Raw genomic sequence first — 27,890 nt, 5'->3', positions numbered from 1 at the left:
GGGATTGTGATCGGTACAGACTCGATGGGCCGAATGGCCTCCTCCCGTACTGCAGGGATTCTGAGGAAATTCAATGAGGAAACAGTCCAGTCAGTATGTGAACAATTAATTTATTAACTTAAAAGAGAAAACAAACACACGACAAAAGGACTATAAAACTCGACCACACTCAAGGATACTAACGGCAACACGCATGTAATTTTACACTAAACTACCCCACATTTTGATTTATTATTGTCACATGTACTGGGACACAGTGAAAAGTACTGTTTCTTGCACGCTATACAAAGCATACCGTTCATAGAGAAGGAAAGGAGAGGGTGCAGAATGTAGTGTTACAGTCACAGATAGGGTGCAGAGAAAGATCAACTTAATATTTGATTTGATTTATTATTGTCACATGTACTGGGATACAGTGAAAAGTATTGTTTCTCGCGCGCTATACCGACAAAGCATACCGTTCATAGAGTACACACGGGAGAAGGAAAGGAGAGGGTGCAGAATGTAGTGTGACAGTAGTGTTGTTAGAGAGTTTGTAAGAGTTAGATTAGAGTTTTAAAGACATAGAACGATATTAAAAGACAGAATGAGGGTACACTGGAGACAGCTCGCAAGATGTCGCCATCTTGAATCATCTTGAAACATGAACTCTGACCCTTTTCCTCAAACAACATCCGATATTCTATGAACTAAATCAAGGAAGTCATTCCCACAACCAGGTTAAGGTGGCCACGTCTGGGAAATAGAATTGCTACAACGCAGGAGGCCATTTGGCCCAGCAAGCCTGTACCGACAACAATCCCACCCACGCCCTATCCCCCTTATCATATGTATTTACCCAAGCCAGTTTTCCCTGACACTAAGGGGCAATTTAGCATGGCCAATCCCCCTAACCCGCACATCTCTGGAGACAATGGGGCAATTTAGCATGGCCAATCCACCTAACCTGCACATCTTTGGACACGAAGGGGCAATTTAGCATGGCCAATCCACCTAACCTGCACATCTTTATACACTAAGGGGTAATTTAGCATGGCCAATCCCCCTAACCTGCACATCTTTGGACACGAAGGGGCAATTTAGCATGGCCAATCCCCCTAACCTGCACATCTTTGGACACGAAGGGGCAATTTAGCATGGCCAATCCCCCTAACCTGCACATCTTTGGACACTAAGGGGCAATTTAGCATGGCCAATCCACCTAACCTACACATCTTTGGACACGAAGGGGCAATTTAGCATGGCCAATCCACCTAACCCGCACATCTCTGGGTACAATGGGTCAATTTAGCATGGCCAATCCACCTAACCTACACATCTTTGGACACTAAGGGGCAATTTAGCATGGCCAATCCACCTAACCTACACATCTTTGGACACTAAGGGGCAATTTAGCATGGCCAATCCACCTAACCTATACGTCCCTACAGTACAGAAGAGGCCATTCAGCCCATCAGTGTCTACATCAATTCTCACCGTCATCCACCCCGCTCAGTATCGTACGTATTGCCACCAGAATACCATCTGCGCCATAGCCCACAAAGAGTAAACAGAGAAACATTCCCGATATTTCACTCCGATACACTCTTTATTTCGACATGTAGTCAGCGCCCTGTAGCCAGGGCAGCTTCCCGTGGTGGACTCCATGTCCTGTCTCACGTACACACCGGTCTGTGATCCAACCCTTTGGCTAAAGGGAGCCATGCCAACGCGGCATCGCGCCCATTGAGGTCCCCGCCACGGACACGCCAACTTTGCCCCGTGAGGGAACGAGGGGCCTTCTCTTCATCCGAGTCGTGTCTCCCTTCCAGTCCCTCACCCCTCCCGACTCCCCAATCGCGACGAGAGCCAGCCCCCCTTGGAACGCTGCGCCCGTTACGAGTTCGCTCGCGGGGTCGGGATTCGGCCAACTTGCGTGTGGCCTCAACACTCCTCCTCCCCCTTATCCCAGCACCGCCGCCACCCGCTGGAGAGAAATTGGGGGTGGGGGGGGGTTGGGCTTCCAACCGAACCCCTCCCCTCCCCCCTCTTCACACCACGGTTACACCCGAGACGCACGTTTGAATATCTCGGCCTGCGCCGGGAGGGGCCACCACGGCTGGGCCAGCGAAACAGGCCGAGCGGGTGGACTTGTGGTGGGTAACCTTCTCCCTCCCCCCCCCCCTCCCCCCCCCCAACCCCCACACCTACTGCCCCGAAGTCCGAGCCCACAATGCCATCCAAGTGGGCACCAGACGAGGACTAAAAAAAAATAAGTGTTCGCCAAGACGGCACAAGGCTCGGGCCTAGTGTATCCGGGACATCCACAGGTGGTGGGAGTTAAGACGCCGAGGGATTTGCCTCATTGCCATGAGGGGAAGGGGTCCTGTGGCTTCACTGGGGAGGAGGGGGGGGGGGGGGGGGGGGGGGGAGGGAAAACATGGCGCACTGTGCTCTTGTCAGTAGAGATAGGGGAAGATGCGGTAGGGGACACGCTTGCAGTACTCGCTCCAGGCCGAACCGTACTTCCTCCGACACTGATGCTCATCCCTGGCCTCGCGGTGGATCAGTAACACAGTGAAATAGATGACGTAGAAATAGGGCAGTAAGTGAGCCAGACCTGTGGAGGGGGGGGGGGAAGGAAAAGAACACGCACATCAGCCCAGGGAGTTCGAATCACAGAATCCCTACAATGCAGAAGGAGGCCATTCGGCCCATCGCGTCTGCACCGACCACAATCCCACCCAGGCCCCATCCCCATAACCCCATGCATTTACCCTAGCTAGTCCCCCTGACACTAAGGGGCAATTTGGCATGGCCAATCCACCTGACCCGCACATCTTTGGATACTGGAGTCACAGAGGTTTACAGCATTGGAACAGGCCTTTTGGCCCAACTTGTCCATGTTGCCCTTATATCTTAAAACCACTCAGCTAGTCCCAATTGCCCGCGTTTGGCCCATATCCCTCTATACCCGTCGTACCCATGTAACTGTCCAACTGCTTTTTAAAAGATAAAATTGTACTAAGGGGGCAATTTAACATGGCCAATCCCCCTAACCTGCACATCTTTGGACACTTAGGGGCAATTTAGCATGGCCAATCCACCCAACCTGCACATCTTTGGATACTAAGGGGCAATTTAGCATGGCCAATCCACCTAACCTGCACATCTTTGGACACTTAGGGGCAATTTAGCACGGCCAATCCACCTAACCTGCACATCTTTGGACACTAAGGGGCAATTTAGCACGGCCAATCCACCTAACCTGCACATCTTTGGACACTAAGGGGCAATTTAGCACGGCCAATCCACCTAACCTGCACATCTTTGGACACTAAGGGGCAATTTAGCATGGCCAATCCACCCAACCTGCACATCTTTGGATATTAAGGGGCAATTTAGCATGGCCAATCCACCCAACCTGCACATCTTTGGACACTAAGGGGCAATTTAGCATGGCCAATCCACCTAACCTACACATCTTTGGACACTAAGGGGCAATTTAGCATGGCCAATCCACCCAACCTGCACATCTTTGGACACTAGAGTCATAGAGGTTTACAGTATGGAAACAGGCCCTTCGGCCCAACTTATCCATGTTGTCCTTTTTTTTAAAACCACTAACCTCGTCCCAATTGCCCGCACTTGGCCCATATCCCTCTATACGCATCTTGAGTTTAAAGTGTAAAGTTTTTAAAGTTTATTTATTAGTCACAAGTAAGGCTTACATTAACACCGCAATGAAGTTACTGTGAAATTCCCCTAGTCGCCCAAACTCCGGCGCCTGTTCGGGGTCAACACACCGAACCAGCACGTCTTTCAGACTGTGTGAGGAAACCAGAGCACCCGGAGGAAACCCACGCAGACACGGGGAGAACGTGCAGACTCTGCACAGACAGTGACCCGAGCCGGGAATCGAACCCGGGTCCCTGGCGCTGTGTTCCAGAAAGCGGACATCAGAGGAAGAAGCGACCCGGAGTATTGGGTTGGCCCGGCCTGGCAAACAAGCTCGCCATTGGCGTAACTCTGCCGCCCTGCACGTTACGGACCCTCGCATTGGCTTGCATCTACACAGACCTTTCAAATGGTTTGGGGGGCAGCAGGAGTAGGGGAGGGGGGGTTCTCTCTCTCTCTCTCCCATCCTTTTGGAGCATTGAGTTCCAGACACCGCACTCACCCCTAGGGTGAAAATGTCTTCCCTCACCGTCCCCCCACCCTGTCGACCCGCGCCCGGGACTCACCGCAGGGCAGCGACCACGCCAGCGCCATGATCAGGTCTCCCAGGTAGTTTGGGTGGCGCACCAGGCCCCACCAGCCCGACACTAGCAGCTGCCTCCCGGTCGCCGTGGGGATGGTTTGCAGGCCTGGGAGGCAATGGCGGCAGGAAGAAATAACAGCAAGTTTAACCCAGCGGCCGTGAACGGGGCCCATCGCACTCCATCTCCGCCGACCATATTACCCACCCACATCCCACCCAACCGCCCCTCAGCACCCTCCGCCCCTCCAACCATCCTCATCACCGCCCCCCCCCTCATCAATTTAGCACGGCCAATACACACATCTTTGGACACGAAGGGGCAATTTAGCATGTCCAATCCACCTAATCCACACACAGAACATAGAAGAACTACAGCACAAACAGGCCCTTCGGCCCACAAGTTGCGCCGGTTGTGTCCCTACCTACCTAGGCCTATATATAGGCTTACCTATAACCCTCAATCCTATTAAGTCCCATGTACTCATCCAGAAGTCTCTTAAAAGACCCTATCGAGTTTGCCTCCACCACCACTGACGGCAGCCGATTCCACTCACCCACCACCCTCTGAATGAAAAACTTACCCCTGACATCTCCCCTGTACCTACTCCCCAGCACCTTAAACCTGTGTCCTCTCGTAGCAGCCATTTCAGCCCTGGGAAAAAGTCTCCGAGAATCCACCCGATCTATACCTCTCAACATCTTGTACACCTCTATCAGGTCACCTCTCATCCTTCGTCTCTCCAAAGAGAAAAGACCGAGCTCCCTCAGCCTATCCTCATAAGGCATGCCAACCAATCCAGGCAGCATCCTTGTAAATCTTCTCTGCACCCTTTCAATAATTTCTACATCCTTCCTGTAATGAGGCGACCAGAACTGAGCACAGTACTCCAAGTGGGGTCTGACGAGGGTCTTATAAAGCTGCATCATTATCTCCCGACTCCTAAACTCAATCCCTCAATTGATGAAGGCCAGCACATCATACGCCTTCTTAACCACCTCCTCCACCTGCAGGGTCGATTTAATAGTCCTATGGACCCGGACCCCAAGGTCCTTTTGATCCTCTACACTGCTAAGAGTCTTACCCTTGATATTATACTCCTTCATCCCATTTGACCTGCCAAAATGGACCACTACACATTTATCCGGGTTGAAGTCCATCTGCCACTTCTCCGCCCAGTCTTGCATCCTATCTATGTCACACTGCAGCTTCTGACATCCCTCCAACCTATCCACAACCCCACCAACCTTCGTGTCGTCGGCAAACTTACCAACCCATCCCTCCACTTCCTCATCCAGGGCATTTATGAAAATGACAAACAGAAGGGTCCCAGAACAGATCCCTGGGGCACACCACTGGTGACCGACCTCCATTTAGAAAAAGACCCATCTACAACCACTCTCTGCCTTCTGCAGGCAAGCCAGTTCTGGATCCACAAGGCAACAGTCCCTTGGATCCCATGCCCTCACTTTCTCGAGAAGTCTTGCATGGGGGACCTTATCGAACGCCTTGCTGAAGTCCATGTAAACCACATCCACCGCTCTTCCTTCGTCAACGTGTTTCGTCACATTTTCAAAGAACTCCACCAGGCTCGTAAGGCACGATTTGCCTTTGACAAAGCTGTGCTGACTACTTTTGAGCATACTAAACCTCTCTAAATGTTCATAAATCCTGTCCCTCAGGATCTTCTCCATCAACTTACCAACCACTGAGGTTAGACTCACCGGTCGGTAATTTCCTGGGCTATCCCTATTCCCTTTCTTGAATATAGGAACCACATCCGCAATCCTCCGGAACCTCTCCCGTCTCCATCGACGATGTAAAGATCATCGCCAGAGGCTCTGCAATCTCTTCCCTCGCCTCCCACAATAACCTGGGATACATCCCATCCGGTCCCGGCGAATTATCTATCTTGATGCTATTCAAAATTTCCAACACATCCTCTTTCTTAATGTCGACAAACTCAATCTTCTCAGTCCGCCTCAATCCTGTAGTACAACCACTCAGGTCTTTTTCCACCGTGAATACCGAGGTAAAGTATTCATTAAGCACCTCTGCTATTTCTTCCGGTTCCGTACAGACTTTCCCGCCTTCGCCTTTTATAGGTCCTATTCCTTCACATCTCATCCTTTTACTCTTCACACATTTATAGAATGCCTTAGGGTTTTCCTTAATCTTACCTGCCAAGGCCTTCTCGTGACCCCTTCTGGCTCTCCTAATTTCCTTCTAAAGTCCCTTTCTACAAGCCGTATACTCATCTAGATCCCTATCATCGCCTAGCTCTCTGAACCTTTTGTACGCTTTCCTTTTCCTTTTGACTAGGTTCAGCACAGCTTTCGTGCGCCACGGTTCCCGTAACCTACCAAAACCTCCCCGTCTCATCGGAACGTTGTCATGTAGAATTCCAGACAAACATTCCTTGAAAATTTGCCACCTTACTTCGGTACTTTTCCTCGAGAATGCCTCCTTCCAATTTACGCCTCTAATCTCCTGCCTGATGGCTTCACATTTCCCCTTACTCCAGATAAACACTTTCCCAGCTTGCCTGATCCTATCTCTTTCCAATGTTAGCGTAAAGGGGATAGAGTTACGTTCACTATCCCCAAGATGCTCCCCCACTGAGAGATCCGACACCTGTCCCGGCTCATTAGCCAGCACCAGATCGAGTACAGCCTCTCCTCTTGTAGGCTTATCCACATGCTGTGTCAGGAAACCCTCCTGAACACACCTCACAAACTCCTCCCCATCCAAACCCCTTACCCTAGGGATATTCCAATCGATGTTTGGGAAATTAAAGTCTCCCATCACGACAACCCTGTTATTACTACATCTCTCCAGGATCTGTTTCCCTATCTGCTCCTCAACATCCCTGTTACTATTGGGCGGCCTGTAGAAAACACCCAGCAAAGTGATCGACCCCTTCCCGCTCCGAACTTCCACCCACAGAGACTCCGTAGACAATCCCTCTACAGCTGTGACACTATCCTGATCAGCAGTGCCACTCCCCCACCCCCCCCCCCCCACCCCCACCCCCTCTTCTGCCTCCCTCTCTGTCCTTTCTGAAACATCTGAAACCCAGCACCTGAAGTATCCAGTCCTGTCCCTGTCCACAAGTCTCCGTAATGGCCACCACATCACACTTCCAAGCATCGATCCACACTCTAAGCTCATCCACTTTATTCACTACACTCCTGGCGTTAAAATAGACACATCTCAAACCTTTGGTCTGAGCTCTCCCCTTCTCCATCACCCGTCTATTCTCCCTCTTACCCTGTCTACAATCCTTCTCTATTTGCGGGCTAACCTCCTCGCTCACAGTCACCTCCTCACGACTCCCTCCCCCCAACCGTTCTAGTTTAAAGTCTCCCCAGTAGCCTTAGTCATGCACATCTTTGGACTGTGGGAGGAAACCGGAGCACCCGGAGGACACAGGGAGAACATGCAGACTCCACACAGACAGTCGCCTGAGGCCAGAATCGAACCCGGGTCCCTGGCGCTGCGAGGTAGCAGCGCTAACCAGTGTGCCGCCATCTTTGAACACTAAGGTGGCAAAGTTATGGTAAACCGAACGACCCTTCTGGAGGCAAACTCCTTATTCTCTCCTGGGATGTGGTCTCCGCCATCCCACAGTGCCCCTCTCTAATTGCCCCTCAAGTCCTCGGCACAGGGTAGAGAATCTTCAGGGTTGCCAGGGGCAACCGCCCGTTACCCACCTGCTACTTTAGGGTCGTTGGGGTTCCGACGGAAAGTGTTCTTCTGCGAGTTTGCACTACGGAATATAAAATACCCGAGACCTGCAACAGAAACAGTTAAAAGATTATTTATTAGTGTCACAAGTAAGGCTTACATTAACACCGCAATGAAGTTACTGTGAAATTTCCCTAGTCGCCACACTGCCGCGCCTGTTCGGGTACAGTGAGGGACAATTTAGGATGGCCAATCCACCCAACCTACACATCTTTGGACACGAAGGGACAATTTAGCATGGCCAATCCACCTAACCTGCACATCTTTGGACACTAAGGGGCAATTTAACATGGCCAATCCACCCAACCTACACATCGTTGGACAGTAAGGGGCAATTTAGCATGGCCAATCCACCCAACCTACACATCTTTGGACACTAAGGGACAATTTAGCATGGCCAATCCACCTAACCTACACATCTTTGGACACTAAGGGACAATTTAGCATGGCCAATTCACCTAACCTTCACATCTTTGGACACCAAGGGGCAATTTAGCATGGCCAATCCACCTAACCTACACATCTTTGGACAGTAATGGGCAATGTAGCATGGCCAATCCACCTAACCTGCACATCTTTGGACACTAAGGGACAATTTAGCATGGCCAATCCACCTAACCTGCACATCTTTGGACACTAAGGGGCAATTTAGCATCTCCAATCCACCTAACCTACACACCTTTGGACAGTAATGGGCAATTTAGCATGGCCAATCCACCTAACCAGCACATCTTTGGACACTAAGGGGCAATTTAGCATGGCCAATTCACTTAACCTACACATCTTTGGACTGTGGGAGGAAACTGGAGCACCCGGAGGAAACCCACGTGGACACGGGGAGAATGTGCAAACCCCACACAGACAGTGACCCGAGGCCGGAATTGAACCCGGGTCCCTGGCGCTGCGAGGCAGCAGTGCTAACCACCGTTGCGCCAATGATAATCTTTCCCCAATTAATGGGGCGATAACCGGTATTTGAAGTGCGGACTAACTAGTCGCCAGTCACAGCACGTAGACTCGAGCCCCCTCCATCCAGCTTTCCACTGGCCTTTCCCAATGACCTGCGGGGGTTAACAGAAGGATTATTTCCAGCGGGAATGGGAGGGAGGATGGGGGACACGGTCGACCCTCTTACCGTTCAGGAGGACGATGGCTGCCGCTGTGGTGCCAGCCAGGTCCTGAGGGTGCGCCACCAGGAAGTGGGCCTGCAGACTGTAGGTGAAGGGCACCCAGGTCAAATCTCCAAACGCCAACATGAAGCCGAAGCCATCATTGACAATGTCCATCGTGGTCAGGACTGCTTCCTGCGGGGACCACCCCCCGGGGGGGAGGAGGTGGGATGGGGGGGGAGGGGGGGACACGGGGATGGTGGGCAGGGGGGGGGGGGGGGGGGGGGGAAGAGAGAGAAAAACAAGACATGTTATTCAGGAATTCCCTCAAGGTTGGCATTGCCCCGGGCGGCACAGCGGGTTAACGCTGCTGCCTCACAGCGCCAGGGACCCGGGTTCAATTCCTGGCTTGGGTCACTGTCTGTGTGGAGTTTGCACGTTCTCCTCGTGTCTGCGTGGGTTTCCTCCGGGTGCTCTGGTTTCCTCCCACACTCCAAAGATGTGTAGGTTAGGTGGATTGGCCATGCTAATTTGCCCCTTAGTGTCCAAAGATGTGTAGGTTAGGTGGATTGGCCATGCTAAATTGCCCATTAGTGTCCAAAGATGTGTAGGTTAGGTGGATTGGCCATGCTAAATTGCCCATTAGTGTCCAAAGATATGTAGGTTAGATGGATTGGCCATGCTAAATTGCCCATTAGTGTCCAAAGATGTGTAGGTTAGGTGGATTGGCCATGCTAAATTGCCCATTAGTGTCCAAAGATATGTAGGTTAGATGGATTGGCCATGCTAAATTGCCCATTAGTGTCCAAAGATGTGTAGGTTAGGTGGATTGGCCATGCTAAATTGCCTCTTGATGTCCAAAGATGTGTAGGTTAGGTGGATTGGCCATGCTAAATTGCCCCTTAGTGTCCAAAGATGTGCAGGTTAGGTGGATTGGCCATGCTAAATTGCCCCTTAGTGTCCAAAGATGTGCAGGTTAGGTGGGTTGGCCATGCTAAATTGCCCCTTAGTGTCCATAGATGTGCAGGTTAGGTGGGTTGGCCATGCTAAATTGCCCCTTAGTGTCCAAAGACGTGCAGGTTAGGTGGGTTGGCCATGCTAAATTGCCCCTTAGTGTCCAAAGACGTGCAGGTTAGGGGGATTGGCCATGCTAAATTGCCCATTAGTGTCCAAAGACGTGCAGGTTAGGGGGATTGGCCATGCTAAATTGCCCATTAGTGTCCAAAGATGTGTAGGTTAGGGGGATTGGCCATGCTAAATTGCCCCTTCGTATCGAAAGGTGTACAGGTTAGGTGGATTGGCCATGGGAGATGTGTGGGGCTATGGGGATAGCGCGTGAGACAGGGTGTGGGCAAGATACTCTGTCAGAGAGTGAATGCAGAGCCGATGGGCAGAATGGCCTTTTCTGCGTTGCAGGAATTCAATGATTGGTACTGACTGGGGGAGCAGGCTCGAAGGGCAGAATGGCCTCCCCCTGCTGCTAGGTTCCGTGTTTCTATACCCTCTCCAACACCTTCACGTCCACTAGCATCCCCTGAACGCGACGAGGGTTGGTACCCTCACCCTCACAGGCTGTGACCACCCCCACCCACCTCCTCCTCCCCCTTCCTCCTCCCACGCCAACTCTCTGGGACAAAATCGCAACTCCCCTCCCACCCCGAACGTCGTGGAGAAAATGAAAAGTGGTCTCACCTCGTGCCAGAGAGCATCCAACACGTAGAGGAGTTGGAAGGAATTGACCAGAATCATCGCCAGGGATGGGCTGCCATGCAATTCGGACTCCTTCATCAGCATCGCCAGGTTAATGACCAACTGAGGGGAAAGGTTAAAGGTCAGCAGGTTAGACATCGATCGCGTCAAGGTGCCCACGGCAGGTTTCTCTCTCGTCCTAGTGCTCGACTCACACAAGACAGATTAGGATGGAAACGGTGGCGGCACGGTGGTTAGCACTGCTGCCTCACAGCGCCAGGCATCCGGGTTTGATTCCCGGCCTTGGGTCACTGTCTGTGTGGAGTCTGCACGATCTCCCCGTGTCTGCGTGGGTTTCCTCCGGGTGCTCCGGTTTCCTCCCACAATCTGAAAGACATCCGGGTTAGGTGGATTGGCCATGCTAAATTGCCCCTTAGTGTCCAAAGATGTGCTGGTTAGGTAGATTGGCCATGCTAAATTGCCTGTTATTGTCCGAAGATGTGTAGGTAGGTGGATTGGCCATGCTAAATTGCTCCTTAGTGTCCAAAGATGTGTAGGTAGGTGGATTGGCCATGGTGAATGTGTGGGGTTACGGGGATAGGACAGAAGAGGAGGGGCCTGGGGAAGACACTGTCAGAGAAACGATGCAAACCCGATGGGCTGAATGGCCCCCTCTGTTGAGTGCTATGATTCTAATTCCCACTAAACCCCCCCCACGCTTGATCTTCCTGCCCTGTTTAAAAAAGAAATCAGGTTGGATCACTCTGTGGTTGGCAGCTCTTTTTACACGAAAAAAAAACATATCAAAGGCAAAAGAGATTTATTAAATCGCAAATAGTGTGAAACCTGACACACCGGCGTCAACATTTAAACCACCCAGGCTGAGAAACTGAACAAAAGGCGCAAGGTCCCTTCAGGATGGTGCGGTTCAAAATGGCCGCCGGCATGGAGTTTAGTCCACCAGCTGCTCTGGGGGAGATGGGGAGGGGGTGGAAGCAGATGTTGACAGAGTACCTCACGCCTTGTCAAAGCGCCAAGTACTTACTCATCCGAGAGAGAGAGTCGGGTTACAGCTTGTCGCCATGACAACGATTAAGCCTGCTTAATCCCTCGCCCCGAACCACCACAAATGGTGCCTTCGATTGCCCGGGCAAACTGCAGCTGGGCACATCGCTCAAGCTCATGCCAGTCGCCCGACACGGGCGGCGGGGCAACTGCGCAGAGAGCCGGGGTTCCACGTTGCCGACTCGTCGGTCGGGGGTTTTAGTTAAGTCGGGCAGCATGGTCGGTGCAGGTTGGAGGGCCGAAGGGCCTGTTCCTGTGCTGTAATGTTCTTTCTCTGACAGAGTCTGAATCGCCCCCGATTCTAGTTGGAACTACGATTTTAAATTCTTTCTTGGGGTGTGGGCGTCGCTGGCCGGGCCCACTATTTGTTACCCCGCCCCTAATTGCCCCCTTAAGATGATGGTGGGTGAGCCGCCATCTTGAATCCAATGCAGTCCCGTGTGGTGTAGGTACACCCACAGTGCTGTTAGGGAGGGAGTTCCAGGATTGTGATTGGACATCAGTCAGTCCCCGTGTGTGGTGTAGGTACACCCACAGTGCTGTTAGGGAGGGAGCTCCAGGATTGTGATTGGACATCAGTCAGTCCCCGTGTGTGGTGTAGGTACACCCACAGTGCTGTTAGGGAGGGAGTTCCAGGATTTTGACCCCAGCCACAGTGAAGGAACAGCCGATATATTTCCAAGTCGGGATGGTGAGTGGCTCGGAGGGGGACCTTGCAGGTGGTGGGTTTTCCCCATGTGTCTGCTGCCCCCCTCCTTGTCCTTCTAGGTGGTAGAGGTGGTGGGTTTGGAAGGTGCTGTTGAAGGAGCCTTGGCAAGTCGCTGCAGTGCATCTTGTAGATGGTACACACTGCTGCCACTGTGCGTCGGTGGTGGAGGGAGTGAGTGTTTGTGGTTAGCGTGTCGATCGAGCGGGGCTGCTTTGTCCTGGATGGTGTCGAGCTTCTCGAGTGTTGTTGGGAGCCGCACCCATCCAGGCAAGTGGGGAGTGTTCCATCGCACTCCTGACTTGTGTCCTTGTAGATGGTGGACAGGCTTTGGGGGGGAGTCAGGAGGTGAGTTACTCTCCGCAGGATTCCCAGTGGACTGGTTTTGCGGGGAGTCAGGAGGTGAGTTACTCTCCGCAGGATTCCCAGTGGACAGGCTTTGGGGGGGGAGTCGGGAGGTGAGTTACTCTCCGCAGGATTCCCAGTGGACAGGCTTTGGGGGGGGGAGTCGGGAGGTGAGTTACTCTCCGCAGGATTCCCAGCCTCTGACCTGCTCAGGTAGCCACAGTGTTTATCTGGCTGGGTCCAGTTGAGTTTCTGGTCAGTGATAACCCCCAGGATGTTGATAGTGGGGGAGGGGGGTTCAGCGATGGGAATGCCATTGAATGTCAAGGGGGCGATGATTGGATCCTCTCCAGTTGGAGATGGTCATTGCCGGGCACTTGTGTGGTGTGAATATTTTGCCACTTGTCAGCCCAGGCCTGGATATTGTCCAGGTCTTGCTGCATTGGGACACGGGACTGATTCAGTATCTGAGGAGTTGCGAATGATGCTGAACATTGTGCAGTCACCGGCGAACACCCCCACTTCAGACCTTCTGATGGAGGGAAGGTCATTGATGAGGTAGCTGAAGATGTTTGTGGACTCGGACACTAACCCCAAGGGACTCCTGCAGTGATGGATCCCACGCACCCCGGACATTCTCTCTTCCACCTTCTCCCGTCAGGAAAAGAGATACAAAAGTCTGAGGTCACCTACCGACCGACTCAAGAACAGCTTCTTCCCTGCTGCTGTCAGACTTTTGAATGGACCTATCTCGCATTAAGTTGATCTTTCTCTACACCCTAGCTATGACTGTAACGCTACATTCCGCACCTTCTCCTTTCCTTCTCTATAAACGGTATGCTTTGTCAGTTGAGAGTCAACCACATTGCTGTGGCTCTGGAGTCACATGTAGGCCAGACCGGGGTAAGGACGGCAGATTTCCTTCTCTAAAGGGAACCAGATGGGTTTTTCCGACAATGGGTCATCAGTAGATTCTTAATTCCAGATATTTTTTATTGAATTCAAATTCCACCATCTGCCGTGGTGGGATTCGAACCCGGGTCCCCCAGAACATTAGCTGAGTTTCTGGATTAATAGTCTAGCGATAATACCAATAGGCCACCGCCTTCCCTTTCCCAAGCTGTATCACAGCTTGGTATGGGGCTCCTGCTCTGACCAAGACCACAAGAAACTACAAAGGGTTGTGAATGTAGCCCAGTCCCATCACGCAAACCAGCCTCCCATCCATTGACTCTGTCTACACTTCCCGCTGCCTCAGGGGAAAAGCAGCCGGCATAATCAAGGACACCCACACACCCCGGACATTCTCTCTTCCACCTTCTTCCGTCGGGAAAAAGATACAAAAGTCTGAGGTCACGTACCAACCGACTCAAGAACAGCTTCTTCCCTGCTGCCGACAGACCTTTGAATGGACCTACCTCGCATTAAGTTGATCTTTCTCTACACCCTAGCTGTGACTGTAACACTACATTCTGCACCCTCTCCTTTCCTTCTCTATGAACGGTATGCTTTGTCTGTATAGCGCGCAAGGAACAATACTTTTCACTGTATCGCAGTACATAGAATCATAGAATCCCTACAGTGCAGAAAGAGGCCATTCGGCCCATTGAGTCTGCACTGACCACAATCCCACCCAGGCCCTACCCCCATATCCCTACAGATTTACCCACTAATCCCTCTAAACTACGCATCTCAGGACACTAAGGGCAATTTTTAGCATGGCCAATCAACCTAACCCGCACATCTTTGGACTGTGGGAGGAAACCCACGCAGACACGAGGAGAATGTGCAAACTCCACACAGACAGTGACCCAAGCCGGGAATCGAACCCAGGTCCCTGGAGCTGTGAAGCAGCAGTGCTAACCCTCTGTGCCACCGCGCCGCCCATGTGACAATAATAAATCAAATCAAATCAAATCATAGAGGTTGACAGCATGGAAACAGGCCATTCGGCCAAAGCAAAATCTTCTGTCCGAGTGCAGGTGCTCGCTTACCCAGCCGGTCAATCCCGGTCGCAGTTCACAGAAATATTTGAGGTCAAAGTTCCCGACCCGAGGGTTCAGCTCGTGGCCAATGAAGAAATCATAAATCGGGTTGCCTGCGATGGGAAAGAAAACCTGGTGTTGATAAAATTGACTGGAATTCTCCGAGCTGTTAATGTGCAGGATAGATAAAGGGGGACCAGTAGATGCAATATACTTAGATTTCCCAAAAAGCGTTCAGTTGGGTCGCGCGCAAAAGACTACATAATAAGATACAAACCCATGGGGTAGCGCATTAGCATGGGTAGAGGATTGGCTAATGGATAGACGGTGGCACACTGGGTTAGCACTGCTGCCTCACAGCGCCAGGAACCCAGGTTCAATTCCCGACCTCGGGTCACTGTCTGTGTGGAGTCTGCACGTTCTCCCAGTGTCTGCGTGCATTTCCTCCGGGTGCTCCGGTTTCCTCCCACAGTCCAAAGATGTGCAGGTTAGGTGGATTGGCCATGATAAATTGCCCCTTAGTGGCTAAAAATGTGCGGGTTAGGTGGACTGGCCATGCTAAATTGCCCCTTAGTGTCCAAAGATGTGCGAGTTAGGTGGATTGGCTGTGCTAAATTATTGGTAAGGTGATCAAAGGTCACGAGGAAAAGGCGAGAGAATGGGGTTGAGAAACCTACCAGCCATGGCGGAGCAGACTCGATGGGCTGAATGGTCTAATTCTGTTCCTATATCTTACGGTCTTCTAGTCTAAATTGCCTTCTAGTCTAAACTGGGGCGGCACGGTAGCACAGTGGTTAGCACTGCTGCCTCACAGCTCCAGGGACCTGGGTTCGATTCCCGGCTTAGGTCACTGTCTGTGAAGAGTTTGCACATTCTCCTCGTGTCTGTGTGGGTTTCCTCCGGGTGCTCCGGTTTCCTCCCACATTCCAAAGATGTGCGGGTTAGGTTGATTGGCCATGCTAAAAATTGCCCCTTAGTGTCCTGAGATGTGTAGGTTAGAGGGATTAGTGGGTAGGATTTGGGGGTAGGGCCTGGTTGGGATTGTGGTCAGTGCAGACTCGATGAGCCGAATGGCCTCTTTCTGTACTGTAGGGTTTCTATGATTCTATGATTTGCCCCTTAGCATCAGGGGGGGGGGGGATTAGCGCAGTAAACACATGGGTTTTTTAAAAACTTATTCGTGGGACATATCCATCACTGTCTGGTCCAGCATTTATTGCCCATCCCTAGTTGCCCCTTGGAGGGCAGTTGAGAGTCAACCACATTGCTGTGGCTCTGGAGTCACATGTAGGCCAGACCGGGGTAAGGACGGCAGATTTCCTTCCCTAAAGGGAACCAGATGGGTTTTTCCCACAATGGGTCATCAGTAGATTCTTAATCCCAGATATTTTTTATTGAATTCAAATTCCACCATCTGCCGTGGCGGGGATTTGAACCCGGGTCCCCCAGAACATTAGCTGAGTTTCTGGATCAATAATCGAGCGACAATATCACTCGGCCATGGCCTCCCCAGAATTGGACAATTATACCCTTATGTATGCATGATGTAATCTTAATCAATAACTGTGAGTGGATCGAGTTAACTCCCAGCTGAGGTTGTGGATTAAGTCTAGCGATAATACCACTAGGCCAACGCCAATTTAGGAGGGGATGGTGGGAGGGAGGGAAAAGTTCACCTTTAGCGAGGGATTGGATGCGCGGAATGTAGGGGGTTGAATGTGCCCCCCAAGATGGACCCGACCCACCCAGAATGACGTGGTTGGCGCATCTCGGATTGGATCAGCACAAAAGTAGTCCTGGCGCGAACGGGCAAGGCTGCTGTGCTCGAGGGAACCGGGAGAGGCAGGGTGCCAGGAAGGGACTTACCGGAGTTGCCACCCGGCGCCAACACCGACTCAGGCACGCACAGCGAGCGGGCGTAGAGGAAGACGCTGAGGGCGAAGGAGGCCACCGTGGCGGCTACGGCCAGCTGCACGCACCGATCGTGGAGGGGACTCAACCGCAGCCCGCCGAGGAGGCCGAGGCCTAGCAGGAGGCAGGTGACGACGAAGGCCTGGAGCCCTGCGGAGGGAAAAGGTGGCGGGGGGAGGGTGGGGGGGAAAACACAGGTTACAGGAGGGACCACATCCCGCGCACTCCCCATCAAACCGCAGGCCGGACGGAGGCCAGCCTGACCATCTCCACCCTCCACAACCCCCTCTTCACCCGTCTGAGAGCGTCCACCCTCCCTGTGTTTTTGATCCAATGCCGATTGAACTAACTGATGGGTGGCACAGTGGGTTAGCACTGCTGCCTCACAGCGACAGGGGCCCGGGTTCAATGCCCGGCCTGGGAGAGTGTCTGTGTGGAGTCTGCACGTTCTCCCCGTGTCTGCATGGGTTTCCTCCGGGTGCTCCGGTTTCCTCCCACAGTCCGAAAGACGTGCTGGTTTAGGGAGACTGGCCACGCTAAATTGCCCCTTAATGGGGGCATAACTATAGGGTTCATGGTGGGAGATATAGGAAGGATATCAGAGGTAGGTTCTTTACGCAGAGAGTGGTTGGGGTGTGGAATGGACTGCCTGCAGTGATAGTGGAGTCAGACACTTTAGGAACATTTAAGCGGTTATTGGATAGGCACATGGAGCACACCAGGATGATAGGGAGTGGGATAGCTTGATCTTGGTTTCAGATAAAGCTCGGCACAACATCGTGGGCCAAAGGGCCTGTTCTGTGCTGTACTGTTCTATGTTAATGTTCAAAGATGTGCAGGTTAGGCGGATTGGCCATGCTAAATAATCCTAATTCCTTTACTGTTCAAAAATCTATCTTTGCCTTAAAAACATTCAATGAGGTAGCCCCAGCTGCTTCACTGGGCAGGGAATTCCACAGATTCACAACCCTTTGTGTGAAGAAGTTCCTCCTCAACTCAGTCCTAAATCTGCTCCCCCTTATTTTGAGGCCATGCCCCCGAGTTCGAGTTTCACCCGCCAGTGGAAACAACCTCCCTGCTTCTATCTTATCTATTCCCTTCATAATCTTATATGTCTCTATAAGATCCCCCCCTCATTCTTCTGAATTCCAATGAGTATAACCCCAGTCTACTCAGTCTCTCCTCATAAGCCAACCTTCTCAACTCCGGAATCAACCCAGTGAATCTCCTCTGCACCCCCGCCAGTGCCAGTATATCCTTTCCCAAGTAAGGAAACCAAAACTGTAAGCAGTACGCCAGGTGTGGCCTCACCAGGGGCAGCAAGGCGGCACAGTGGTTAGCACTGCTGCCTCACAGCATCAGGGACCCGGGTTCAATTCCAGCCTCGGGTCACTGACAGAGACAGAGTACAGGAATGAGATAGAGAATCTGGTGAACTGGTGCGGCAACAATAATCTCTCCCTCAATGTCAACAAAACGAAGGAGATTGTCATCGACTTCAGGAAGCGTAAAGGAGAACATGCCCCTGTCTACATCAACGGGGATGAAGTGGAAAGGGTCGAGAGCTTCAAGTTTTTAGGTGTCCAGGTCACCAACAACCTTCCCTGGTCCCCCCACGCCGACACTATAGTTAAGAAAGCCCCACCAACGCCTCTACTTTCTCAGGAGGTTCAGGAAATTTGGCATGTCAGCTACGACTCTCACCAACTTTTACAGATGCACCATAGGAAGCATTCTTTCTGGTTGTATCACAGCTTGGTCTGGGCTCCTGCTCTGCCCAAGACCGCAAGAAACTACGAAAGGTCGTGAATGTAGCCCAATCCATCACGCAAACCAGCCTCCCATCCATTGACTCTGTCTACACTTCCCACTGCCTCGGGGAAAAGCAGCCAGCATAATCAAGGACCCCACGCACCCCGGACATTCTCTCTTCCACCTTCTTCCGTCGGGAAAAAGATACAAAAGTCTGAGGTCACGTACCAACCAACTCAAGAACAGCTTCTTCCCTGCTGCTGTCAGACTTTTGAATGGACCTACCTCGCATTAAGTTGATCTTTCTCTACACCCTAGCTGTGACTGTAACAATACATTCTGCACCCTCGCCTTTCCTTCTCTATGAACAGTATGCTTTGTCTGTATAGTGCGCAAGAAACAATACTTTTCACTATATGTTAATACACGTGACAATAATAAATCAAATCAAATCAAATCACTGCCTGTGTGGAGTTTGCACGTTCTCCCCATGTCTATGTAAGTTTCCTCCGCTTTCCTCCCACAATCCAAAGATGTGTAGGTTAGGTGGATTGGCCGTGCCAAATAATCCTTAATTCCTTTACTGTTCAAAAATCTATCTATCCTTGCCTTAAAAACATTCAATGAGGTAGCCTCAACTGGGCAGAGAATTCCACAGATTCACAACCCTTTGTGTGAAGAAGTTCCTCCTCAACTCAGTCCTGAATCTGCTTCCCCTTATTTTGAGGCCATGCCCCCGAGTTCTAGTTTCACCCTTCAGTGGAAACAACCTCCCTGCTTCTATCTTATCTATTCCCTTCATAATCTTATATGTCTCTATAAGATCTCCCCTCATTCTTCTGAAAATTCCAATGAGTATAGCTCCAGTCTACTCAGTCTCTCCTCATAAGCCAACCCTCTCAACTCCGGAATCAACCGAGTGAATCTCCCCTGCACCCCCTCCAGTGCCAGTACATCCTTTCTCAAGTTAGGAGACCAAAACTGTTTTGCTCCCCTTATTTGGGGAAAGATGTGGTGACATTGGAGGCAGTTCAGAGGAGGTTCACTGGACTGATTCCAGAGATGAGGGGTTTGTCGTGTGAAGAGAGATTGAACAGTTTAGGCCGATACTCTCTGAAATTTAGAAGAATGAGGGGAGGTCAGATTGAGGTTTACAAGATGATAAAAGGTCTGGATAAAGTAGACGTGGAGCGGATGCTTCCTCTTGTGGGACATTCTAGGACGAGAGGTCTCAGGATAAGGGGCAGCAAATTTAAAACAGAGTTGGGGGAGAAACTACTTCCCCCAAAGGGTTGTGAATCTGTGGAATTCGCTGCCCCAAAGTGCGGTGGGTGCTGGGACAGTGAGTACATTGAAGGAGGAGTTAGACAGACTTTTAATTGGGAATGGGGGTGAAGGGGAGAAGGCAGGAAAATGGGGATCAGAAGCATATCAACCATGACCGAATGGCGGAGCAGACTCGATGGGCCGAATGGCCTAATTCTGCTCTGATATCTTATGAACTTGACCAGCACGGATTTAACGGGCTGAAGGGCCTTCTCCTGTGCTGACGACCTCTTGCGACTCGAAGGTCAGGTCGTTCCAGGAAAGGAGTAAAGCATGGCGGGGGGGGGGGGTTAGACTGAGACGGTGCTTGGAGAGAGTGCGCGAGCGGGAGGCGTATCGGAAACATACCGTTAACCCGATAGGAGAGCGTGCTGCCATCTCGAAGTGGCAAGCCCTGTGTGACCTGCCGAGACACAAGATGAAACACAAGAGCGTTAGGCAGAGAGGGAGGGAGGGTGGGAAGTGGAGAGGGAGGGAGGTGGGAAGGAGAGGGAGGGAAGTGGGGAGGAGAGGCAGGGAGGAGAGGGAGGTAGGGAGGTGGGAAGGAGGGTGGGGGGGGGGAGTGGGGACACGGGAGGTTGTTGGAGGAGACTCAGTTGGGACACAAACACTAGTCGGGATTCCGAGGGCCAGTCCAGTGCTCGTAAATAACCAGAAAACCCCCACGTACGTAACGCCAATGAGATCGCAAATCCAATGAAGAGCGAAGGGGGGATCACCAAGCAGAAGGCTCCCGGTGGCTGGAGGATACTAGGAGAGGCAGTGGCCTCGTGGTAACTGTCGCTGGACTAGTAACCCAGAGACCCAGGGTAATCTTCCACGGCAGCACAGCTCCAGGGACCCGGGTTCGATTCCCGGCTTGGGTCACTGTCTGTGTGGAGTCTGCACGTTCTCCCCGTGTCTGCGTGGGTTTCCTCCGGGGGCTCCAGTTTCCTCCCACACTCCAAAGGTGTGCAGGTTAGGTGGATTGGCCGTGCTAAATTGCCCCTTAGTGTCCAAAGGTGTGCAGGTTAGGTGGATTGGCCATGGTAAATGTGTGGGGTTACGGGGATAGGGCTGGGGAAAGGGCCTGGGTAAGATGCTCCGTCGGGGGTGGCACAGTGGGTTAGCGCTGCTGCCTCACAGCGCCAGGGACCCCGGGTTCGATTCCCGGCTTGGGTCACTGTCTGTCTGCACGTTCGCCCCGTGTCTGCGTGGGTTTCCTCCGGGTGCTCCGGTTTCCTCCCACAGTCCGAAAGACGTGCAGGTTAGGGTGCATTGACCGTGCTAAATTCTCCTACAGGCGCCGGAGTGTGGCGACCAGGGGATTTTCACAGTAACTCCATTGCGGTGTTAATGTAAGCCTGACTTGTGACACCAATAAATGGAACTGAACAAAAACTGTCAGAGAGTTGGCCCGGATGGGCTGAATGGCCTGTCTGCATTGTAGGGATTCTATGAAGCGTTAACTCTGTTTCTCTCGCCACAGCTGGTGCTAGGTTCTCCCCAGTGGTTTTTTTTGTTTTGTATCCCAAGAACACTTAGGACCCCCTTCATTAGCCCAACTCTTCAACCTACCTTGCCCAGAGGGAGCATGTACAGGACAGCCTGTAGACCGAACCAACCCAGAACCAGGAGGAAGGCGTCGAGGTCCCACAGCTCGCTGGCAGACGGCAGGGGTGAGGGGAGGCTGGAGACCCCAGCATCCTGGGTGCGACAGGCGAAGAGGAGGTAGAGGACAGAGCAGGGCAGAAAAACCGGAAGCAACAATGCACCTGGGCAGACAGGAGGAGGAGGATTATAAAGCTGTGATACATATCCCCCACCAACTCCGCAACCACCACCCCCCCCAAAATCTCTCTCCCCTTCGCCCCTCACTTCCCACAACTAACCCGACAAACACATCCCCTTGAACTTGCTTCCAACTGGGGTGGCGTGGTGGTTAGCACTGCTCCCTCGCGGCGCCAGGGACCCAGGTTTGACTTCCCACAACTAACCCGACAAACACATCCTCTTAAATTTGCTTCTAACTGGGATGGTACAGTGGTTAGCACTGCTGCCCTCTTTTTTAGGTCAAACCAAACCAAGTAAACAAACTCAGATTAAATCAGGACAAAGTAAAAGGGGCAGCTCCCCAAAAAGGAGGGGGAACAGCCCGAACAGAAATCAAAGTACAAAGGAAACTTAAAAACATCAAATTAAAATGTGATTATTGGGGTCAATAATGCACCCCAACCCCTGCGGTGCCCAGCGGGCGCGGAAAGCGTCAACCGCGCCTGTGGACACCGCATGCTCCCTCTCCAGGGACACCCGGCCGCGAACGTAGCCGTGGTAGAGGGGCAGACAGTCAGGATGGACGGCCCCCTCGATCGCCCGCTGCCTGGACCGGTAAATGGCGCGTTTCGCCAGGCCCAGGAGCAGGTTCACGAGGAGGTCGCCATCCCGACCCTCCCCTCTCCGCACCGGGTGTCCGTAGATCAGGAGCGTGGGACTGAAGTGCAGACAAAACATCAACAAAAGGTTCTTCAGGAAAACATAAAGGGAGTGCAGCCTAAGACACACAACATAGACATGGTCCACGGACTCCACAAGGCCACAGAAAGGGCAGTCTTCGGAGCCCGTGAACCAGTGAACCCTACGGTTGTGTTTTCACAGCTCCAGGGATCCGGGTTCAACTCCTCACTTCCCACAACTAACCCAACAAACACATCCTCTTGAGTTTTTTTCAAACGGGGCCGGCACACTGGTTAGCACTCCTGCCTCACAGCTCCAGGGACCCGGGTTCTCCCCGTGTCTGCGTGGGTTTCCTCCGGGTGCTCCGGTTTTCTCCCACAGTCCGAAATACTTGCCGGTTAGGTGCTAAATTCTCCCTCCGTGTAACCCGAACAGGCGCCAGAGTGTGGCGACGAGGGAACTATGCCTCCCATGCTCTCCCATGAGGGGAAACATCTTCTCAGACACTTCATAGAATCATAGAAACCAGAAGGCGGCCATTCGGCCCATCGAGTCTGCACTGAAAACAACCCCATCCAAGCTCTATCCCCGTAATCCCACGTATTTACCCTTCAATTCCCCCTGACACCAAGGGACAATTTAGTATGGCCAATCCACATAACCCGCACATCTTTGGACACTAAGGGACAATTTAGCATGGCCAATCCACCTAACCTGCACATCTTTGGACACGAAGGGACAATTTAGCATGGCCAATCCACCTAACCTACACATCTTTGGACACTAAGGGACAATTTAGCATGGCCAATCCACCTAACCCGCACATCTTTGGACACTAAGGGACAATTTAGCATGGCCAATCCACCTAACCTGCACATCTTTGGACACCAGGGGACAATTTAGCATGGCCAATCCACCTAACCTGCACATCTTTGGACACTAAGGGGCAATTTAGTATGGCCAATCCACCTAACCTACACATCTTTAGACACTAAGGGGCAATTTAGCATGGCCAATCCACCTAACCTACACATCTTTGGACACTAAGGGACAATTTAGCATGGCCAATCCATCTAACCCGCACATCTTTCGGACTGTGGGAGGAAACCGGAGCACCCGGAGGAAACCCACACAGACACGGGGAGAACGTGCAGACTCCGCACAGACAGTGACCCGAGCCGGGAATCGAACCCGGGTCCTTTGGGCTGTGAGGCAGCAGTGCTAACCACTGTACCACCATGCCGCCCCTGTCTAAACTCTCCCCCCCGTTACCTCATGTTCTTCTGAACTCCAAGGAGGACAGATCCAACCTGTTTAATTTTTCCTCTTGTGTCAGTCCCTCCATATCCAGGATAATAGAAACTAGAAGCAGGAGGAGGCCATTCAGCCCTTCCAGCCTGTTCCGACATTCATTTTGATCATGGCTGATCATCGAATTCAATATCCTGATTCCCCCGCTTCTCCCCCCATATCCCTCAATCCCTTTAGCCCCAAGAGCGATATCTAATTTCTTCTTGAAATCACACAAAGTTTTGCCCTCAACTACTTTCTGTGGGAGTGAATTCCACCACTCTCTGGGTGAAGAAATTTCTCCTCACCTCAGTCCTAAAAGGTTTACCCCCTTATCCTCAAACTATGACCCCCTAGTTCTGGACTCCCCCCACCATTGGGAACATTCTTTCTGAATCTACCCTGTCTAAACCTGTTAGAATTTTATAAGTTTCTATGAGATCCCCTCTCACTCTTCGAAACCTCAGTGAATATAATCCTAACCGATTTAGTCTCTCCTCATATGACAGACCTGCCATCCCAGGAATCAGCCTGGTAAACCTTCGCTGCGCTCCCTCTATAGCAAGGACATCCTTCCTCAGATAAGGAGACCAAAACTGCACACAACATTCCATCCTAGTAAGCCTACTGGCCTCCTGATGATCTCCATCTTCTCTCCCACTCTTCCCTGTAAACTCTTTGTCCTTGCCACTGAATTTCGAACCAATTTGCCATTTTCGGTTAAGTATCTTACAACCATTCATTACCTAGAGGTCCCCCAAATTCCAACACGGTGGTCCGGGGAGTTTTGGACTTGTCGTCCATTTTCCGTCCCCCTTGTGCCCAGTCCTGGTTTGCCTCGGTGGGTCAGGGTCGGTCACACACTGGACGCAAACGTTTCACCACTCCTGTGCCACAGCCTGGCCTGGCATCCTCCGAGGCCAGCTATCGACGGAGACCTGCCGTGCAAGAGTACAGGAGGGAGCACCTGCAGAAAGCACAACAGAATTTTACGGTACTTTGATCACAATTTAACGTTGCCTTTTTTCCTATTTTCTGTCACAGGGATGTGGGCCATTACTGGGCAAGACTCGGCATTTGGGCGGCACGGTGGCACAGTGGTTAGCGCCGCTGCCTCACAGCGCCAGGGACCCGGGTTCAATTCCAGCCTCGGGTGACTGACTGTGTGGTGTTTGCACGTCCTCCCCGTGTCTGCATGGGTTTCCTCCTGGTGCTCCGGTTTCCTCCCATAGTTCAAATATGTGCTGGTTAGGTGGATTGGCCATGCTAAATTGTCCCCTTAGTGTCCAAAGATGTGCAGGTTAGGTAAAATAGTGGGGTAAATGTGTGGGCTTTTGGGGATAGGGCCTGAGTAAGATGCTCTGTCAGAGAGTGGGCGCTCGAAGTTGATCTTTCTCTACACCGTAGCTATGACTGTAACACTACATTCTGCACCCTCTCCTTTCCTTCTCTATGAACGGTATGCTTTGTCTGTATATAGTGCGCAAGAAACCATATTTTTCACTGTATACCAATTTATAGGTATACACTATAGTTAGGAAAGCCCCACCAACACCTCCACTTTCTCAGGAGGCTAAGGAAATTCAGCATGTCCGCTATGACTCTCACCAACTTTTACAGATGTACCATAGAAAGCATTCTTTCTGGTTGTATCACAAGAAACTACAAAGGGTTGTGAATGTAGCCCAGTCCCATCACGCAAACCCGCCTCCCATCCATTGACTCTGTCTACACTTCCCGCTGCCTCGGGAAAAGCAGCCGGCATAATCAAGGACCCCACGCACCCCGGACATTAAGTTGATCTTTCTCTACACCCGAGCTGTGACTGTAACACTACATTCTGCACCCTCTCCTTTCCTTCTCCCCTATGTACTCTATGAATGGTATGCTTTGTCTGTACAGTGCACGAGAAACAATACTTTTCCCAATACATGTGACAATAATAAACCAAATCGAAGTCTTTTGGGCTGTGGGAGGAAACCACACAGAGATTGGGCAGGGGGCTGGGGGACCACTGTGCCACCGAGGGGTGGGGGGGAACGGTGGGAGGGACGGAAGCGGAGAGAGAGAGAGAGAGAGAGAGAAGGGATATGGTTTGGCAGCACACAATACAGGAGAGAAGCAGGGAATTTTGCATTTAAGACTATAAGACATAGGAGCAGAATGAGGCCACTCGGCCCATCGAGTCTGCTCCGCCATTCAATCATGGCTGATATTTTTCTCATCCCCATTCTCCTGCCTTTTCCCCATAACCCCTGATCCCCTTATTAATCAAGAACCTATCCATCTCTGTCTTAAAGACACTCAATGACCCGGCCTCCACAGCCTTCTGCGGCAAAGAGTTCCACAGATTCACCACTCTCTGGCTGAAGAAATTCCTCCTCGTCTCTGTTTTAAAGGATCGTCCCTTTAGCCTGAGGTTGTGCCCTCTGGTTCTAGTTTTTCCTACGAGTGGAAACATCCTCTCCACGTCCACTCTATCCAGGCCTCGCAGTATCCTGTAAGTTTCAATAAGATCCCCCCCTCATCCTTCTAAACTCCCATCGAGTACAGACCCAGAGTCCTTCAAATTATCTGGTTTGCTGGATAGCTTTTTTGTCCTAAATGCAATTATTAAATTTGTTATTTATTAATTAATTGGTTTGCAGCTGGAGATTCACAATACTGGCAGTGGGTCAGAGGCTACCTATCTTGCCCCCCCCCCCTCCCCTCTCCCCTCTCCGAGCCAGTGGGTTAGTTGGTACCTACCCTGCCCCCTCTCTCAGAGCCAGTGGGTTAGTGGGTACCTACCCTGCCCCCCTCTCTCAGAGCCAGTGGGAACCTACCCTGCCCCCATCTCAGAGCCAGTGGGTTAGTGGGTACCTACCCTGCCCCCCTTTCAGAGCCAGTGGGTTAGTTGGTACCTACTTTGCCCCCCTTTCTCAGAGCCAGTGGGAACCTACCCTGCCCCCTCTCTCAGAGCCAGTGGGTTAGTGGGTACCTACCTTGTCCCCCCCTCTCAGAGCCAGTGGGTTAGTGGGTACCTACCTTGTCCCCCCCTCTCAGAGCCAGTGGGTTAGTGGGTACCTACCCTGCCCCCTCTCTCAGATGTGGAGAATCTCACTGGCTGTCCTGTCTGGAGACAATACACATCTCTTTAACCTGTGTTTAATGCTCCCTCCACTCACATTGTCCGTATCTTTAAGATCTGGCTGGCTGGAGGGATTCGCATTCTAATCAGTATTCTGTAACTTGATTTTGTGTCTCTGTATGCCCTGTTTGAGAGCAGATTTCCACTCCATCTGACGAAGGAGCAGCGCTCCGAAAGCTAATGGTATTTGCTACCAAATAAACCTGTTGGACTTTAACCTGGTGTTGTGAGACTTCTTACTGCCCTCTCTGAGAGCCAGTGGGTACCTACCTTGCCCCCCTCTCTCAGAGCCAGTGGGTTAGTTGGTACCTACCTTGCCTCCCCTCTCACAGAGCCAGTGGGTTAGTCGGTACCTACCCTGCCCCCTCTCTGAGCCAGTGGGTACCTACCTTGCCCCCCTCTCTCAGAGCCAGTGGGTTAGTTGGTACCTACCATGCTCCCCTCTCTCAAAGCCAGTGGGTTAGTTGGTACCTACCCTGCCCCCCTCTCTCAGAGCTAGTTGGTACCTACCCTGCCCCCTCTCTCAGAGTAAGAAGTTTAACAACACCAGGTAAAAGTCCAACAGGTTTATTTGGTAGGAAAAGCCACACAAGCTTTCGGAGCTCTTAGCCCCTTCTTCAGGTGAGTGGGAATTCTGTTCACAAACAGAGCATATAAAGACACAGACTCAAATTACATGAATAATGGTTGGAATGCGAATACTTACAACTAATCAAGTCTTTAAGAAACGAAACAATGTGAGTGGAGAGAGCATCAAGACAGGCTAAAAAGATGTGTATTGTCTCCAGACAAGACAGCCTCTCTCAGAGCCAGTGGGTTAGTGGGTACCTACCTTGCCCCCCTCGCTCAGAGCCAGTGGGTTAGTTGGTACCTACCTTGCCCCCCTCTCTCAGAGCCAGTGGGTTAGTTGGTACCTACCCTGCCCCCTCTCAGAGCCAGTGGGTTAGTTGGTACCTACCCTGCCCCCTCTCAGAGCCAGTGGGTTAGTTGGTACCTACCCTGCCCCCTCTCAGAGCCAGTGGGTTAGTTGGTACCTACCCTGCCCCCTCTCAGAGCCAGTGGGTTAGTTGGTACCTACCCTGCCCCCTCTCAGAGCCAGTGGGTTAGTTGGTACCTACCTTGCTCCCATTCCTGGTCTTTCTCCCACTCACTCTTCCAGCTGTT

At 51.8% G+C, this 27,890-nt stretch overlaps 1 protein-coding gene across 2 annotated transcripts; it reads right to left on the bottom strand.

Annotated features, from left to right (window-relative positions):
* Positions 1 to 96: 96 nt before the first annotated feature.
* On the bottom strand, positions 97 to 27,890 carry tm7sf2 (transmembrane 7 superfamily member 2). Of its 2 annotated transcripts, XR_013496068.1 has the most exons (12): positions 27,845 to 27,890; positions 24,343 to 24,563; positions 21,431 to 21,627; positions 20,222 to 20,276; positions 16,751 to 16,945; positions 14,894 to 14,997; positions 10,787 to 10,906; positions 9,121 to 9,289; positions 7,952 to 8,032; positions 4,224 to 4,346; positions 994 to 2,599; positions 97 to 941 (listed from the first exon to the last, which is right to left on the bottom strand). XR_013496068.1 is itself a non-coding variant. In XM_078202790.1 (11 exons), the coding sequence occupies exons 2-11, from the start codon at positions 24,398 to 24,400 to the stop codon at positions 2,439 to 2,441; spliced, it is 1,263 nt and encodes a 420-aa protein (XP_078058916.1). In that variant the 5' UTR covers positions 24,401 to 24,563; positions 27,845 to 27,890; the 3' UTR covers positions 97 to 2,438. The 2 variants fall into 2 exon arrangements, 1 of the variants encoding a protein (XP_078058916.1); XM_078202790.1 differs by having other exon boundaries at positions 97 to 2,599.

This window comes from Mustelus asterias, unplaced genomic scaffold, assembly GCF_964213995.1.
Source record: "Mustelus asterias unplaced genomic scaffold, sMusAst1.hap1.1 HAP1_SCAFFOLD_97, whole genome shotgun sequence".
In the NCBI taxonomy this organism is placed as follows: Eukaryota; Metazoa; Chordata; class Chondrichthyes; order Carcharhiniformes; family Triakidae; genus Mustelus; species Mustelus asterias.
This window is presented reverse-complemented; position numbering and strand designations above follow the sequence as displayed.

Coding starts and splice junctions, on each gene's coding strand:
- tm7sf2 (XM_078202790.1), bottom strand. CDS start 24,400: ATGGACGACAAGTCCAAAACTCCCCGGACCACCGTGTTGGAATTTGGG. Junction 20,277..21,430: donor ACATGCTCCCTCTGGGCAAG/GTAGGTTGAAGA, acceptor GTGTCTCGGCAG/GTCACACAGGGCTTGCCACT. Junction 10,907..14,893: donor GACCGGGATTGACCGGCTGG/GTAAGCGAGCAC, acceptor CTTTCCCCTCAG/TTGGTCATTAACCTGGCGAT.